This window comes from Bufo bufo, chromosome 2, assembly GCF_905171765.1.
Source record: "Bufo bufo chromosome 2, aBufBuf1.1, whole genome shotgun sequence".
Taxonomy (NCBI): domain Eukaryota; kingdom Metazoa; phylum Chordata; class Amphibia; order Anura; family Bufonidae; genus Bufo; species Bufo bufo.
In genome coordinates, this window is record NC_053390.1 from 170,773,119 (window position 1) to 170,791,547 (window position 18,429).

The 18,429-nt window shown below is 42.7% G+C and overlaps 1 protein-coding gene across 1 annotated transcript in view; it reads left to right on the forward strand.

Annotated features, from left to right (window-relative positions):
* COMMD10 (COMM domain containing 10) overlaps window positions 1-18,429 on the forward strand; it is a 495,489-nt gene continuing 477,060 nt past the window's right edge. The window contains exons 1-2 of the mRNA XM_040421656.1: window positions 1-124; window positions 4,263-4,353. Of these exons, the coding sequence (XP_040277590.1) occupies window positions 93-124; window positions 4,263-4,353 (123 nt within the window). The 5' untranslated portion in view covers window positions 1-92. The remainder of the gene's footprint in view (window positions 125-4,262; window positions 4,354-18,429) is intronic.

Genomic DNA, 18,429 nt, shown 5'->3' on the forward strand with positions numbered 1-18,429 from the left:
CTGATCACGTGACATCTGCCACTTACTCCACTTGAAGCAGAACACCGGCGCGAAGTGGAGCAGGCAGCATCCCGAGTGCCGAACCGGTTACCATGGCGACAGCGATATTCAAGGAGACTGCGAGGTAGTCGGACAGGAGTGCAGTCTATTGTGATATCGGCAGCGTTATCCGTGCGGCATTACATGTATCTACTGTGAAGACAACTGTCAGCCACATCTGCATACCACACATACCCCAGCCATAGGGAACTGGAGTGGTGTGGTCCCCCAACCCTGAGGACAGCGGCTCTGTTAGGGTTCATTCACACGTCTGCAATTTTTTTCCGGATCCGTTCCGGATTTTGTGGACCCATTCATTTTCAATGGGGCCGGAGTGGATGCTATGTGCTGTCCGCATCTGCATTTCCGGATCCGCACTTCTGGATCCGCAATTCCGTTCCCGAAAAAAATAGAACATGGCCTATTCTTGTCCGCAATTGCAGACAAGAAAAGGCATTTTCTATTATAGTGCCAGCGATGTGCGGTTCGCAAATTACGGAATGCACATTGCCGGTGTCCATGTTTTGCGGGCCGCAAAAAACCTACGGACGTTTGAATGGACCCTTAGGCCTCTTGCGACACACACGACAGTTGTTTTTGCGTCCGCAAATTGTGTGTCCGCTAAAAAAAAACCTGATGTGGCATCCGTTTTTTTGGGAGGATCCGTTTTTTTCCACAGATTACTTGTAATAAATGCCTATCCTTGTCCGCAAATGTGAAAAAAGTAGGACATGCACAATTTTTTTTTTTTGCTGAAGGGAAACATGGACAACGGACGCGGAACACAAACGGATGAACTATCAGCATTTTTTTGCTGACCCATTGAAATGAATGGGTCCCCATCCTTTCCGCAAAAAAAAAGGGAACGGAGGCCGAGAAAAACAACTGTCGTGTGCATGAGGCCTTAGTCTGTGTTCACACTTCTGACACTTTCCATTTTCTGTTCATCGGGGCAGAAAAATAAAAGTAACCTTGTGCCAGATCCGTCATGTGATGGACCCCCGAGGCGTTGACCCCGTTGCACGTTGTGCTGTTCTTCCTACCAAATGCGACTGCAGACGTTAATGTGAACAGAGCCTTAGATGAGTTCTCTTTGGGACCCGGCGATTTGCTGTGTTTTTTGTCTTCGTTTTTACCCTCCCTGCCTTTCCAGGGTCATAACTCTTATTTTACCGGTCACATCGCGGTATGAGGCTTGTTTTTTGCAGGACAAGTTGTACTTTCTAATTCCATTTAATATGGCATATGATGGAGTGGAACGCTGGGAAAAAATCCAAATGGGGTGGAATTGGAAAAAAACCACAATTCTGCCACCGTTTTATGGTGTTTGTTGCCTATAAGGTAAAACTGGCCTGTTCCTGTCATTCTCTGGGACAGTGTGATTACAGCAATACTACATTTCTATAGTTTTTCGTGTGTTTTTAATACATCTATGGGGCTGTGACGGGCCCAACATCTATGAAGTCAACGCCTCTGGGGTCCATCATATGACTGATCTGGCACAAGGTTACTTTTATTTTTCTGCCCCGATGAAGAGAAAATGGAAAGTGTCAGAAGTGTGAACACAGACTGCGGAAAGGATGGGGACCCATTCATTTCAATGGGGACGGAAAGGATGCGGACAGCACACATTGTGCTGTCCGCATCCGCATTTCCAGTCTGCGGCTCTCGAAAAAAATAGAACATGTCCTATTCTTGTCCACAATAGCAGACAAGAATAGGCATTTCTATGGGGGGTGCCGGCCCGGTGTATTGCGGATCCGCAATACACTACGGACGTGTGAATGGACTCTTATTGTCCGCATTACGGACAAGGATAGTACTGTTCTATTAGGGACCAGGTGTTCCGTTCCGCAAAATACGGAATGCACACGGACGTCATCCATATTTTTTGCGTATCCATTTTTTGCGGACTGCAAAATACATACGGTCGTGTGCATGAGGCCCAATGCTGAGGCTTCTGTGTGATTCTGCTCATAAGGCTGAATGAAACCTAGCCATTGTCATGGGCTTGTATTACTACGGGTCTGTGGACTGGGGTCACCCCTGCCAGGTTCCCATATGAGGTAGAAATCATTACTTATGTTAGTATTTTGGTTTTCCTCAATTTGACGTAGATTTTGGGAGTCCTGATAATCCAGCACATTCCATTATTCGGGTCACCTGCTTCCTATTTTACAGATACCACAGACTTTTTATTAAACTTTTTCAGTAGTTTTTGTTCTACAGCCTTGACTATTAATGGATCTGCAGTCTACTGCTGTCTCTTTTATACTGAATCCATCAGGGAGCTGCTCCTATGGCCCAATGTCTAACCTAGGGTTGCACCGGGTATCGAACTTTCGATACCTAATCGATACTTTTGTACCCGGATTGATACGATACCAGGATTTACTATTTTCTGATACTAGGCCGCGTGCTTCACAATACTCGCCACCCTCGGCGCGCACCATGTTTTCCTGGGCCGGCACAGTGGAGAACCCGCGGCACCTAAGCGGTAACTATCTTCATTGGTGGTTTACCAAGCCATCCATGTCTGCCATGGTAAGCTCCCTGCTGCTGTGGGCACAAAGCCCAGGGCAGCAGGGAGAGTGTGATATCCTATTTGCCTTAATAGCTCTCGATTAGGGCTCATGCACACGACCGTATGCCCTCCGAGACATACGTTCCGTGAGCGGTCCACATGTCTCGGAGCGGCATACATCGTGCGCACGGGAGTACACAGCATCATAGGTTACTATGGTACTGTGCGCATCGGACCGCCCGCGGGACTATTGTCCTGCACTCATATGATCTATGATGCTGTGTGCGCACGATGTATGCCGCTCCGGGACATATGGCCGGCTCACGGAACGTATGTCTCGGAGGGCATACGGTTGTGTGCATGAGCCCTTAGGGTGAACAGGACAAGGGTTCTATCCCCCTAAGGGGGCAAATAGTTATTAAACAAAAAGTTTAGAAAACACCAAAAAAAAAATAAAATGTATCACCCCCTTTCCCAATTTTGCATACAAAAATATATAAACAATTAAAAATAAACATATTAGGTATCGCCTTGTCAGAAAAAATCCAAACTATTAAAAAAGTGAACGCCGTAACAGAAGATTAAATAACAAAACCCTTGATTTGTCATTTTTAGTCACCTTGTGCCCCCCCCAAAAATAGGATAGGACTGTTCTATTATGGGCCGGACGTTCCATAAAATATGGAATGCACACAGCTTTTTTGGTGTTTTAATTTTTTCCGAATGGTGTCGAATATCGCAATACTTTCTTATGGTATCGAAATCGACTCAAAATGAGTCTAACCCTTATCTCAACACCCGACGGCTCATAAACACTCATTATGGCTGAATTCTTATCAAACCAGTAAGAGTTTACATTAAGCGAGTTTTTCTGAGCTGTCGGGAGTTCATCATTGAGCCATCAGAGCAGCTCCCTGATGGATTCACTGTAAAGATCAATGGAAAAAAGGATTTTTAGCGTGAAATTAGTTAAATGAATGATAAAAAAAAAGCTCCCCAAAGATGTTCATAGCCTTTAAGTTCAGCTTATTTTAAAGTGTGCCGTTCAGCATTATTAACCCAATTCAAATATGCATACTGGTAGGGTTGATCCTGCTGATTACATGATAACTGTCTTGTGAAAATTGATTGTGGCATTCCTGTGAAAGGACTTTTTCTTCTTCATGTAAACAATGACCTCAGGGCACCTCAGCCATACGCCCCTGAAGCCACCCAAAGAAGAAAATACTTTTTCTCTCGGGAATGCTGCAACCAATTTTCATAAGACAGGTATTTTCAGTGGCATCAGCTCTACCAAACAGTATGCCTGGTTTAATAGTGTTGATCCTGCTGACAGGTGTTAGTCATTACTAAGGCGAGATGAGACTAAGCACCGGCCGGGAACCAGCAGAACGCTGCCCCGCTCCTCTGGTGCTGGACTCGATGAGACAACCCCTTTGGCTCTGCAGAGTCTCGGATTGCAGTCTAGCTCGTGTGCATGGGACAAGTCTATGTTACACATTGTATTGCTGTGTCTTGTTTGTGCTGGGATGACGCAGTATAGCTGTGTATGTAGCAGGCTGCCGCACCGCTCTCTGGAGGCATCCATTTGGCCCCCAGGAGCCCGGCTTGCCATCCAGATTGACTACCATGATGGGGTGGTTTTAGCTGTGCGCTTCACTGCACGTTTACTCAGAAATATCTCCCTTTATTTTCTTAGCATAAAGCAAGCCGTCTCCATTATCAATGACATGGATGCTGGCAAGTTCCCCAGGCTTCTCTCACGCATTCTTCAAAAGCTTCATCTGAAGGTGAGTTTAGAAAAACAAACCAAATTGTTAAAAGTTCTCTGGACCATTAGGGGCATCAAAAAGTAGAAGCATAAAATAGAAAATGTGTGTGTTTTCTAATATCAATCTCTGACTGTGTGTTTTTAATATCGATCTCTATATACAGTACGTACAAACAGAATAGCACTACAGCACCGCATCATTATCGGGGGGGTGCACTGTGGGCTACTAAGAACTGGTAGGGCTTCCATCATCATCATCTTCAGGCTAGTAGCCGGTTTGGACTGGCCCACAGGGGAACAAGTGAATCCTCTGGTGGGACCCTGAGCAAGATGGACTCCTAGTCCCTACCCCCTGCCCATGTAGTAATACATACATACATAATACAGTAGACCAGTGGTGGCGAACCTATGGCATGGGTCTAAGGAAATAGTCTAAGGTGTACCAATATGCCTTAGACTTTTCCTGCCATTCATCAGCGCAGGGCGCACTATATACAGCACAGGCAGCGCACTGAATGCAGGCCGGCTATTATAGCTAAATGATAAAGTACATGGAATATATACTATACTGGACTGTGGTGTTCAGGTTAAATTGCCGTGTTGGCACTTTATGTGGGTTTTGGGTTACAGTTTGGGCACTTAGTCTGTAAAAGGTTCTCCATCACTGCAGTAGACTGACAGCACTACATACAGATAGCACCGCCACCGCCTATGTTCTTATTGAAAACTAGGTAGATTGTTTAGCAAACTACAGATTTTATTATCATAGATGCATTGGGGGGCTGAGAAGACTTCTAGGTGCAGAGGAAGGCCCAGGGACCCGCTTCTCGAAGTCACTGCACAGACCCCTATAATCGGTGATCTTGTAGCGTCTCGCTGCTGTGGGAGCAGGTAATGTTTGCATGTAGCTCTACAGTGGGCTCCTAGAAGGAGGTGGGCTGGTGGGCCCTAGGCACCCCACTACGACACCGGCCAGTAGACCTACCTGCATCCTGCTAGGATAACAAAAGAATTGCTTCTTGTGCTCTGAAAAATCTGGTATTTTGTACTGAAGATGTTGAAATCAGTCACATGCAGAGGTTCTGCAGAATCTGCAGCCACAGGAGAGGTGGTCTAGCTGTGAGATACAGAGACTTCCCATAGAGAAGACAGAGACAGTTTATTACCATTCCTGATGGCTGTATACATGACATTCAGTTCAGGAAGCGATAATGACAAAAAAGACACTATGTCTATATTATTAATTATCTGTATATTTCTCTGACACCATCAAACAATACCAGCATAAAATGGCATGAAAGCCTCGTCTATTGCAAAAAAGACCCAAAAATAACTTCAATAACTGAATAAGAAAAACTTTTAAAGGGATTTTCTGGTAAAAAGGATTTTTTAACAAATTCCTGCAGTACAGCCCCTGAAGCAGAAGACTAATAGCTGCTCCCCAGTGCTCTGGTGGTCCGCGCTGCCTCCGCTCTCTCCATGGTCCGAGCACTGCTTACAGTCTCATGCACCACTCTAGCTAATGACTGGCTTCAGTGTTGATGTTGGCACAAGCAGAGTATCACTGCTGGCATTTAAAGGGAGTCTTTCACCTAAAATGACCATTATAGTACACTAACCCCATGATCTGCATTATAGTCCCCATATTGAAATGCTACTCACCGTATAGCTGTCCGTCGCTTATTTTTGCTAAAAACACTTTTATTCAATATGTAAATTAGGTTCTGAAGGTGCCCAGGCCCCTCATCGCTTTTCATATGAAACCCCTTCCCTTTCACCCCTCTGGCCTGCCCTAGGTTTTTCAGAAATCCAGCGCCATCGCCATTCACAAGATTCGCTGCGCACTTCAGTCCCCATTATGGGCAGAGGCACAAGGCCAGCTAGATGTACGGGCCGGCACATGCGCATTAAACGCTCTTGTGCCTCTGCCTATAATGGGGAATGAAATGCGCAGGCGCGGCGAATCTTGTGAACGGCGATGGCGCTGGATTTCTGAAGAACCTAGGGCAGGCCAGAGGGGTGAAAGGGTAGGGGTTTCATATGAAAAGCAACGAGGGCCCTGGGTACCGTCCGCTTGCATGCCGCCCCTGGGCACCTTCAGAACCTAATTTTCTTATTGAATGAAAGTGTTTTTTTAGCGAAAATAAGCGACGGACAGCTATACGGTGAGTAGCATTCCAATATGGGGACTATAATGCAGATCATGGGGTTAGTGTCCTATAATGGTCATTTTAGGTGAAAGACTCCCTTTAATGCAAGCAAAAAACGGCCCCTAAAAATGTATTTTGCCGGCGTTCTTAGAGTGTAACTTTGAGATGGAGTTGGATAGAAAGTAATATTGCTGTGGCTGTATGCTGTATTGTCAGCAGACTTGAAGATAAGGAAATGTTCTGAACGTTCCTGGGTTTTGTTATTTCCATTATCTCGCTCCCCGGTGATTCTGCGTCTTGTCTATCAGATGGTTTTTGCATGTCTTCAGTATACATTACAATCAGCTCTCTGCTGTTCCGTCCGCTCGGGCACCATCTGTCCTTCATTTTTCAGGCTTTATCACTACAGTTGCGAATATTGCTTGTACCAGTCAATTCAGAGATCACCACTTTCATGAGAATGTCTTATGCCATTCTGGCTATCTGTTCTTCAGGTTTTTGATTTTTCCTATCTCGTATTCTACAGTATGACTAATTAACCTAATTTGGTAATTCACATAGTTGGTGTCGCACATGTAATTTGTCACGGTCGCTGAAAAAATTATCATTTATGGATGTATAAAGTGATTGTTGGTAATAAAAAAAAAAATCAAAAATAATGGTACAGTGGCTCACTGGTTTGGTATTATGGACAGAGGTGCACGATCGTTGGCACACCCAAAGCCGTTCAGTGAATGCAAATAGGTAAGTATACAGTCAGGTCTATAAATATTGGGACATGGACACAATTCTAACATTTTTGCCTCTATACACCATCACAATGGATTTGAAATGAAACGAACAAGATGTGCTTTAACTGCAGACTGTCAGCTTTAATTTGAGGGCATTTACATCCAAATCAGGTGAACGGTGTAGGAATTACAACAGTTTGCATATGTGCCTCCCACTTGTTAAAGAAACCAAAAGTAATGGGACATAATAATAATCATAAATCAAACTTTCACTTTTTAATACTTGGTTGCAAATCCTTTGCAGCCAATTACAGCCTGAAGTCTGGAATGCATAGACATCACCAGACGCTGGGTTTCATCCCTGGTGATGCTCTGCCAGGCCTCTACTACAACTGTCTTCAGTTCCTGCTTGTTCTTGGGGCATTTTCCCTTCAGTTTTGTCTTCAGCAAGTGAAATGCATGCTCAATCGGATTCAGGTCATGGGATTGACTTGGCCATTGCAGAACATTCCACTTCTTTCCCTTAAAAAACTCTTTGGTTGCTTTTGCAGTATGCTTTGGGTCATTGTCCATCTGCTGTCACGGCCATGCCCATGACCGTGACTCCTCTTACCGCATGCGGTTGTCTGCGGTTTTGTATGGGCGTTCAACCACGGGTGAGGGCCGCTTGTCTGTGGTCTCACTTGTGGTTGCCGCGGACAACCAGTGTTGCATTTTGCAGCAGAGCAGCCTGAACGTTCTTAGGCAGCTGCTGCCCTGGCGTGCGGTCACACCTAGCAACCCTTTTGTTAGGTGTGTGTGTTGTGTGCACTGTGTATTATGTTTTGAGTGCACTTCCCCTTTAAGTTGTGTTTTTCCCTTCTGTGTTACTGGAAGGGTTAACTTCCTTCCCAGTGTGTGTGTGATGTCACTGGGTGTGTCCAATCCTTGGGTGTGGCCACTTGGGCCTATAAAGACCCTCTCTCTTGCAGAGCTCAGTAGGTTGCTTCAGCATGCTTGCTGATAGCAGCCTCCTGTGTTTTACATCCGCCAGTGAGAGCCACCACTGTGGTCATAGTTAAAGTTTGAGTTTAAGTAGTCTATAGTTTAAGTTTATGCTTATGTCTCTTGTATGTCATGTTGTATGTGATGTTTCTGTTGGGACCTTCCTTGTCACTTTGTGCAGTTTACGGTTCTGGATTCCTGTTGTTCAGGGATCCAGTCAGCAAGGCTGTGGCAGGTTGGTGGAACTTCTAGTTCGCCTGCCATACCCGTAAAACTGTTTGTGTTCCCCTTTTTCCCAACAGCTTGGCCAGTGAGATTCCTGCTCCTCCGCGTCTAGGAGGAGTAGGTCGTCTTACCCTGACTCCTAGCGCAGGGACCGGACGGAGGGTGAGTTAGGGATCCGAGGTTCCTGCGCATGGGTCCTCCTACCTTTAAGGTCGGCCCATGCAGTTAGGAGTTAGGGTCAGGGTAGGGACGCTGTTAGGAGGTGACCTGCTCCCTATCCTGTTCTCCTGGCCGAGTAGGCCTACAGCATCTGGCCTCGCACGGCTGAGGATTTCCCCCATCCTCAGCCGTGACATCTGCACTGTGAAGCGCCGTCCAATGAGTTCTGAAGCATTTGGCTGAATATGAGCAGATAATATTGCCCGAAACACTTCAGAATTCATCCTGCTGCTTTTGTCAGCAGTCACATCATCAATAAATACAAGAGAACCAGTTCCATTGGCAGCCATACATGCCCACGCCATGACACTACCACCACCATGCTTCACTGATGAGGTGGTATGCTTAGGATCATGAGCAGTTCCTTTCCTTCTCCATACTCTTCTCTTCCCATCACTCTGGTACAAGTTGATCTTGGTCTCATCTGTCCATAGGATGTTGTTCCAGAACTGTGAAGGCTTTTTTAGATGTCGTTTGGCAAACTCTAATCTGGCCTTCCTGTTTTTGAGGCTCACCAATGGTTTACATCTTGTGGTGAACCCTCTGTATTCACTCTGGTGAAGTCTTCTCTTGATTGTTGGATTTGACACACATACACCTACCTCCTGGAGAGTGTTCTTGATCTGGCCAACTGTTGTGAAGGGTGTTTTCTTCACCAGGGAAATAATTCTTTGTCATCCACCACAGTTGCTTTCCGTGGTCTTCCGGGTCTTTTGGTGTTGCTGAGCTCACCGGTGCGTTCCTTCTTTTTAAGAATGTTCCAAACAGTTGTTTTGGCCGCGCCTAATGTTTTTGCTATCTCTCCGATGGGTTTGTTTTGTTTTTTCAGCCTAATGATGGCTTGCTTCACTGATAGTGACAGCTCTTTGGATCTCATCTTGAGAGATGACAGCAACAGATTCCAAATGCAAATAGCACACTTGAAATCAACTCTGGACTTTTTATCTGCTCATTGTAATTGGGATAATGAGGGAATAACACACACCTGGCCATGGAACAGCTGAGAAGCCAATTGTCTCATTCATTTTGGTTCCTTAACAAGTGGGAGGCACATATGCAAACTGTTGTAATTCCTACACCGTTCACCTGATTTTGATGTAAATACCCTTAAATTAAAGCTGACAGTCTGCAGTTAAAGCACATCTTGTTTGTTTCATTTCAAATCTATTGTGGTGGTGTATAGAGTCAAAAATGTTACAATGGTGTCGATGTCCCAATATTTATGGACATGACTGTATGTATAAAGGCACACTCACATCTGATGCTGCATGGAACAGATGGAAATATGTTGGTTATAAATTTAGCTTCTTTATTAAAACAACTCCTTATAGGTCACTGAGTATCAAGGACTATACTACCTTTCAACATGTTCAAGTTAGAATTTAACGTAAATCCCCCCAAAAAATAATAAACAATAAAAATTGTTAATCATACATAAGTATCTATAGACGTTTGTACATATAAAAATTGTTACAAATTAATTACAGGATAGATATCAGTAAATGTAATATTTCTTAGGCTACTTTCACACCTGCGTTCGGGTGTCCGCTCGTGAGCTCCGTTTGAAGGGGCTCACAAGCGGCCCCGAACGCATCCGTCCAGCCCTAATGCATTCTGAGTGGACGCGGATCCGCTCAGAATGCATCAGTCTGCCAGCGTTCAGCCTCCGCTCCGCTCAGCGAGCGGACACCTGAACGCTGCTTGCAGCGTTTGGGTGTCCGTCTGGCCGTGCGGAGGCAAGCGGATCCCTCCAGACTTACAATGGAAGTCAATGGGGACGGATCTGCTTGAAGATGACACCATATGGCTCAATCTTCAAACGGATCCGTCCCCCATTGACTTTCAATGTAAAGTCTGGACGGATCCGCTCAGGCTACTTTCAGACTTAGTTTTTTTTTCAAACTATAATGCAGACGGATCCGTTCTGAACGGATACAAACGTCTGCATTATAGGAGCGGATCCGTCTGAGCAGACATCAGACGGATCCGCTCTGAACGCTAGTGTGAAAGTAGCCTTAAAGATACCAAAAATATTGTAGGAAGGTGCAAGGGTCCGTCATTGACGGAAGGTATGTGTCACCTAGATTCCTGGCCTCGGTGAGGTAAGAGCCGGTAATTTTATGTGTCAGCAGCAGCTAGTGCTGACTGACATGGTTTTACTATTTAGTATGGCTGCAAAGCCGATCCGGGCAGGCTCTTGGGAACAGCCAAAGTGCAGGGTGGGTGGCTGCTCCCCACATTCCAGGCCGGGTCTTGGTTTGGGCTATAAAACACAGGCAGCACTGTCAGGTGGTAGGAATTTACTCCTCTCTGACAGTGGAGCTCTGTCAGTCTCTGTGTTGGGACCTGGGAGTTTGGGCCTGGGTAAAGGCCTGCTACCTTGTTGGTGTGAGAGCAGGTGGTTTCTGCTATGTCCAAGGACTTCTGCATTGCTGCATGGTGTGAACAAACACCAGACTCAAGGTGACTGTTTTTCTTTGAAACCGACTTTTTGTTTTGCTTATCCTTATGTGTGAATAAAACACTGAACTGTTTAAGTTAAAGACGTTGTCGTTGCCTCTATACTGCGTCCGCAAGCCTGTCTACCAGAGAAAATCCTCACAATATACACAAATAAGCACAAAAAACGCATCTGCGTTATTGATGCGATTTGCATGTGTTATTTTGTGTTTTATTTAGCATAGAGGGACAAAGAAAATAAAATAAAAACAATCACATTGCTATTGATATTGAGATGCTAGGCTGTACAATGCATTGTCCCAGCATAAATAAAAGATTGTCACAAATCGTGCTGGTATTAATTAAACAGCATAACACTGTGCCTGGATTTTTATTAAAACCATATAGTACCTACACGTTAATGGCGTGTATATATATATATATATATATATATATATTGCCACAAAGGATCATTATACTAGAAAAATATATCATATACCGGTAAATAAAGAATATAAAAATAGTAGTTTATCTATATATACAGAGCGTTATCCTTTAATCTTGATGATCGCACCACTGTTGGTATTGAGGTATGGTATTAAACCATGAAGCTCATTGTCCCAACGTAAATAGTGCTGGTGATGGTTATGTCCACTAGACCATAAAGCACACTATCTCAATAAGAAAAAGGTTATCACAAATCGCGCTGGTGATGATTATGTCCAATAAAACGGCATAGCACTGTGCCTAGGTCCTTTTAAGCCAATATATCTCAATATATCAACAGCTTTCAAATATATGAATTGCCACTAAAGATCATCTGTAATCGTCCACTGGCTGGTTATTTGCCTTAAGTTAAAATATAGACTGAAGTATGATTATTGTGACTAGATGTAGAGCTAGCAATGATTCATATGCATATTCGCAGTACATTACCGCTCTGTCATCCCGCTGGGTTGTACAGGAGGTGCAAGTGAATACAGATTGAGAAAGGCAGCGGACCCGCTCTGCTTGGTGCCCCACGTGGACGCTAGAGGTCAGTATAGAGTGTTCTTCCTTACAGCGCTGATGTACTTCAGTTGCAATCGCAACGTCCTCTCGGAGCTGAATAGAGAGAATTTTTCTATTGCCCTTTACTTCAGTTTAACGATGAGAAGTAAATTCGGCTATATTCAGCCAGTCCACAGATATAGTCCAATTAATTCCAAAAGCGTTTCGGAGCTAATCCCTGCTCCTTCTTCAGTGTCTCACAATTACCCAATGTGACTAGTAGAAGTCTTTAAATAGTCAAGTTGGGTCTTCATAGAACTCTGGACCGGAATGGGAAGTTCAATAGTGGGACAATTGGATCCGATTCAATATTATAACACCTAAATGTTTTATAGTGTTAATTTCCCAAGAAAACGTGAATAAAAACAATAATGGTAATACCAATAGTTGTAAAACTACAAAAATGTTAAAAAGAATGCAAAAAACTAATCTGCTTTTTTGATGCGATTTCTTGTGTTTTGTTTGTTTTTTAAAAATTTCATTTTATACCAGAAGTAGTTCTTTTTTATATGATTGTTTTTCATATCACTCTGGAATATCCCATTTTCTATATAAACAAAAAAAAAAATATATATATATATATATATATATATATAAAAATAAAAAATATAAAGGAAAACCTTTTAATTATCGGATTGATTCATGTCAAATGGGGAACAGGGTTGGAGATTGAGGGAGGGGGGCCTCCCAGGGAGAGGAGGTAGAGGTGCTGGTAAACAGCCAGACCTATATCTCCCCCCCATACCCTACAGAAACCCAAAGATCTACATCTCTGCATTAAGGCCTGCAGGAGATATGGTGTCGAAATCGAATATTCGTCTCGACTCTATTCTTGACATATTTTCTTTTTGTCGTGCCTATATATTGTTTCTGACACAGGCACTCCAACAGATAAATTACATCGGTTGAATTGCATGTTAAACGATAGTCAATTTGGTAACTAAATGTATTTTGAGTAGAATGAACTTGTGTGTTTTTTCTCGAAAAATCAGTAATTTTACAATTACTGCAACGACCGCATCTAAAAAAAACTTTTAGTGCAAGCCAGTTTTGTATTTCTTTTTTCTTCTGTTTTATTGTTGGAGCGATCTTAATTCCTAAATTCTGGGCTTTTGTATATGTAATTGATGGAGTTGTGTTTAGCAGTGGTCCAATGGTTTTGTCCTTTAGTAAATAGTGCCAGTGTTTATTAATTATTTTTTCTATGCTCTTGTGTATGTTATATGGAAGGATTAGTCTCATTATGTCATTTTGTTGTGTACCTTTTTCTTTGTTTTTAAAAAATCCATTTCTATCCACATTCTTCACTTTCTCTAGTGAGTTTTCATTTAATTTGTCTGGATACATTTTTTTCTACAAAATGTTGTTTCATTCGTGTGGCCTCCTCCTCAAATTTGGTATTCTCAGTTCAGTTACGTTTTAATCTTCTAAACTGACTTGTTGGAATATTTGTTAGCCACCTTAAAAGGTGGCAGCTGGAAAAAAGGATGTACGGTAGCTGTTTTTCATTACAGGCTTTTGGTACGTACTGCAAACTAATCTATTATTTCGGACCTGAATGGATAAATCAAGAAATTCTGCTTGTGATTTTGTTATATTTGATGAAAACCTCAAATTTTTAAATTATTATTATTTTCCAAGAAGGATTGTAAAGCCATTTCAGTATCTTGCCAGATGAAAATAACATCGATATATCGCCTCCAGAGCACCAGACTCTTCCCCAGTAAAGGTTGCACAACATCTTCTTCCCGTTGGGACATGAAGATGTTGGCATAACTGGGGGCGAATGTGGTGCCCATGGCGGTCCCTCTCTGTTGTAAATAATATTCAGATTCGTATATAAAATAATTATGTGTTAGTATATGATGGACTCCTGCGATTGTAAAACTAATCTATTCTTCTTTTAATTGTCTGGTATAAAAGAAGAACAGATAAATTTTACCATTCTACTCAAAATTTATTTAGCTAACAAATTGACGATTGTTTAACATGCAATTCAACCGATGTCATTTATCTGTTGGAGTGCCCGTGTCAGAAACAATATATAAATCCAATAGACAGCTCACGATACCTGTATGCGTTGTGCGGGAAGGGGCAATCCCCAAACACCTGGTAATGAGAGAATCCCAGCAACGTTTTTCTTCTGAATAGATATGCTTTTATTTCATCCACAAATGATGAACGCCACAGAACTGCTCGTTTGGACTTTGCAAGAGAGCACCAAACATGGGACATTCAAAGGTGGAAGAAAGTTTTATTCTCTGATGAAAAAAAATGTAACCTTGATGGTCCTGATGATTTCCAACGTTACTGGCATGACAAGCAGATCCATCTGAGATGTTTTCTACGCGCCACAGTGGAGGGGGCGCCATAATGGTCTGGGGTGCTTTTTCCTTCAGTGGAACAATGGAGCTTCAGGAAGTGCAGGGGCGTCAAACGGCCGCTGGCTATGTCCAGATGTTGCAGAGAGCATTCCTCATGACTGAGGGCCCTTGTCTGTGTGGTAACGACTGGGTTTTTCAACAGGACAACGCTACAGTACACAATGCCCGCAGGACAAGGGACTTCTTCCAGGAGAATAACATCACTCTTTTGGCCCATCCTGCGTGTTCCCCTGATCTAAATCCAATTGAGAACCTTTGGGGATGGATGGCAAGTGAAGTTTACAAAAATGGACAACAGTTCCAGACAGTAGATGGCCTTCTTGCGGCAGTCTTCACCACTTGGAGAAATTTTCCCACTTACCTCATGGAAACGCTTGCATCAAGCATGCCGAAATGAATTTTTGAAGTGATCAACATTAACGGCGGAGATACTCATTACTGAGTTCATGTTTGGAAGTTGGATTTTTGTTTTGGGGGGGCTTAGGGGAATTTTGGAGGTGTGATCCTAAACTTTTGATCAGCTGAAAAACAGCCTGTTTCAATTTATTCGTTGTTTTCATTAAATTAAATGCTCAAAAAATGTTTTGTCTTACTCCCATTTCTTCTTGTTGCATGTTGAAGCTCTACTTGGAACCTTGTTAAGATCCAGCCATGCTAAATATGATTTTTTGCCATTTTTCAAGTGGTCTTAAACTTTTGATCAGGAATGTATATAGAGGTGCTCGGTGTAGCACACCTGATAATGACATCATCAATTAATTAATCAAATGAGCAGGAAGTGACATCATGTATGAGAAAACAAATGAAAAAATAAAATCTACCACATATCAGAGATTTTTCATCCTTGATAACATCGATCATTGTGATGTGGCTATCTGAAAAGAAAAAATACATCAGATATTTTAAAAAACATAATTTCATAGTCCCTATTGAGACCTCTGGGTTGTAAAGTATCTAATGTGTGTATCCAAAATTGTGGAGCTGAAAAACAACATTACAACTACCGAACAGCAGCTGCAAGATTCTCTGAATCCGGAGGAATTTAAGAAGTTGAAGGAGACGGTGGAGACATACAACGCAACCTACCGCAAAGAGACCGAAGAGAAGAAGCGATCCAAATTTCTTTGTGACAGTGAAGATTACTCCGTCAACAGAGTATACTGATGGCAAGATTCCTGGCAGAAACCTCGCTCTGGTTACAGGGGATGACCCTGGACCGCAAGTTGCTATACGTCAAGCTCTGGCAGCGAATCGGGAGCTTCACAGGAACAGCGCCCTTTTTCTAGGAGAGGCTTTGGACGGCATCCTCCACGAGGAGGCGCCGGGCGGGCAGAAAACACCAGAGGTCCGGAACGAGCGCCTGCATCGAGCGTACAGATGAGATCTCAGGTAGGCAACCTTCCTTGATTATTAACTTATCCTCCAAACCATTTGACTGCAACACTGTAAAATTGCTGGAGAAAGGACTTTCATTTAGTCCAATCAGCCGATTTGACACATTTCAAATGGACATAAACTTGCAGCAACTGTTTCGGAAGGTCCGGCTTAAAGCACATTATTTTTTACAAGGGAATCAGTGATTGCCCCTTCTATAGGAGGGGACCGCAGTGAAAATGTGCATGGTGTGTTGGCATTATCTGACTTTGGCCTAAGGGTGAAGAGTACCTATACACCACCTAAGATTTATCATCCAGTGGAAACTTTCGTGCAGTTGGTGACCAAGGAAACACAGTTTTACATGGAAAAAGCTCTGAGGGGAGATCTATTTACCACATAGAATGTTAATCATCATGAGAGGAAGGCGCTACACCATCTTATAAATGATTATTCACTTTTTAATTAAGCCAGCCGATAAGGACGGCTCTATTGTTATTCTTGATAAAGAAAATTATTTATCAGAAGTGTGGCGCCAACTCTCCGATAGTGACACATATCGGCCTTTAGATCATAACTCCTTGTATGAAATTAAAACAAAGATCTTGCATTTGGTGACCAAGTATAGCGACCGCGGGATTATTGATAAAAAATGTATGATTTTCTTATTAATCATTCACCGGTTCTTTACATACTCCCCAAGGTACATAAGACCCTGGTAAATCCCCCGGGTCGCCCGATAGTCTCCTCAGTGGACTCAGTTCTCTCTCCACTAGCTATGATACTGGAGAAAGCACTGAAACCTTTGGTTAGGTATACAGACTCATTCCTATTGGATACTTCACATTTTCTGAAGATATTACAGGAATTACATGACATTCCGGAGGATTGTTGGCTGGTCACCATTGATGTAGTCAGCCTATATACCTCTATTGCACATAGAAAGGGTATGGAGGCCACAAAGGAATTATTGCAATCCAGTGATTATTCCAGTGAACAACAGGCAGTTTTTATGGATTTATTGCATTTGGTGTTACATGAGAACTATTTCCTTTTTGCCGACCGATTCTATTTGCAGTGCCGCGGGACCGCGATGGGCTCGAATGTGGCCCCGCCCTATGCAAATGCTTATATGTCATCTTTCGAAACGAAATATATCTATACACATGAGGATTTCCAGAGATATGTACACATATGGAAGAGATTTATTGATGACATTTTTTGCGTGTGGGTGGGGCCACTCGAGGTTCACTATGGTATATGATCATCATTCTATCAATTTCTTAGACACCATGATCATTAAAAAAAAATGGATATTTATATTCAGATTTATATAGAAAAGAGACCGACAGAAACAGCGGTTTACATTATAAAAGTGGCCCCCCCCCCCCCCCCCTCTTTGAAAAAGGCCATTTCCAAGTCACAATACCTACGGGTTAAAAGGATAGTCACTGATCCAGTACAACAAGGACTAAGGATGAATGAGATGACCTCTAGATTTCTAGATAGGGGCTATCCAGAGAGGATATTAACAGCAGCTAGAAATTTGATTTCATCACAACTAGGGGATGAGGTACATCAAAAGAGGGACAGGAATACCAATCAGATAGCCTTCATACATAAATTCCATCTTTTTAACCATTATTTTGATAATATTATACGCAAACCGTTTTATTGGACATAATCATCACCAGCGCGATTTGTGATAACATTTTTCTTATTGAGATAGTGTGCTTTATGAACTAGTGGACATAACCATCACCAGCACTATTTACGTTGGGACAATGCGCTTCATGGTTTAATACCGTACCTCAATACCAACAGTGGTGCGATCATCAAGATTGGAGGATAACGCTCTGTATATATAGATATCAACTACTATTTTTATATTCTTTGTCTATTTATATGATATATTTTTCTAGTATAATGATCCTTTGTGGCTATATATATATATATATATGTATATATATATATATATATATATATATATATATATATATATATATACACTGCTCAAAAAAATTAAGGGAACACAAAAATAACACATCCTAGATCTGAATTAATTAAATATTCTTCTGAAATACTTTGTTCTTTACATAGTTGAATGTGCTGACAACAAAATCACACAAAAATTAGAAAATGGAAGTCAAATTTTTCAACCCCTGGAGGTCTGGATTTTGAGTCACACTCAAAATTAAAGTGGAAAAACACACTACAGGCTGATCCAACTTTGATGTAATGTCCTTAAAACAAGTCAAAATGAGGCTCAGTAGTGTGTGTGGCCTCCACGTGCCTGTATGACCTCCCTACAACGCCTGTGCATGCTCCTGATGAGGTGGCGGACGGTCTCCTGAGGGATCTCCTCCCAGACCTGGACTAAAGCATCTGCCAACTCCTGGACAGTCTGTGGTGCAACGTGACGTTGGTGGATAGAGGGAGACATGATGTCCCAGATGTGCTCAATTTGATTCAGGTCTGGGGAACGGGCGGGCCAGTCCATAGCATCAATGCCTTCGTCTTGCAGGAACTGCTGACACAC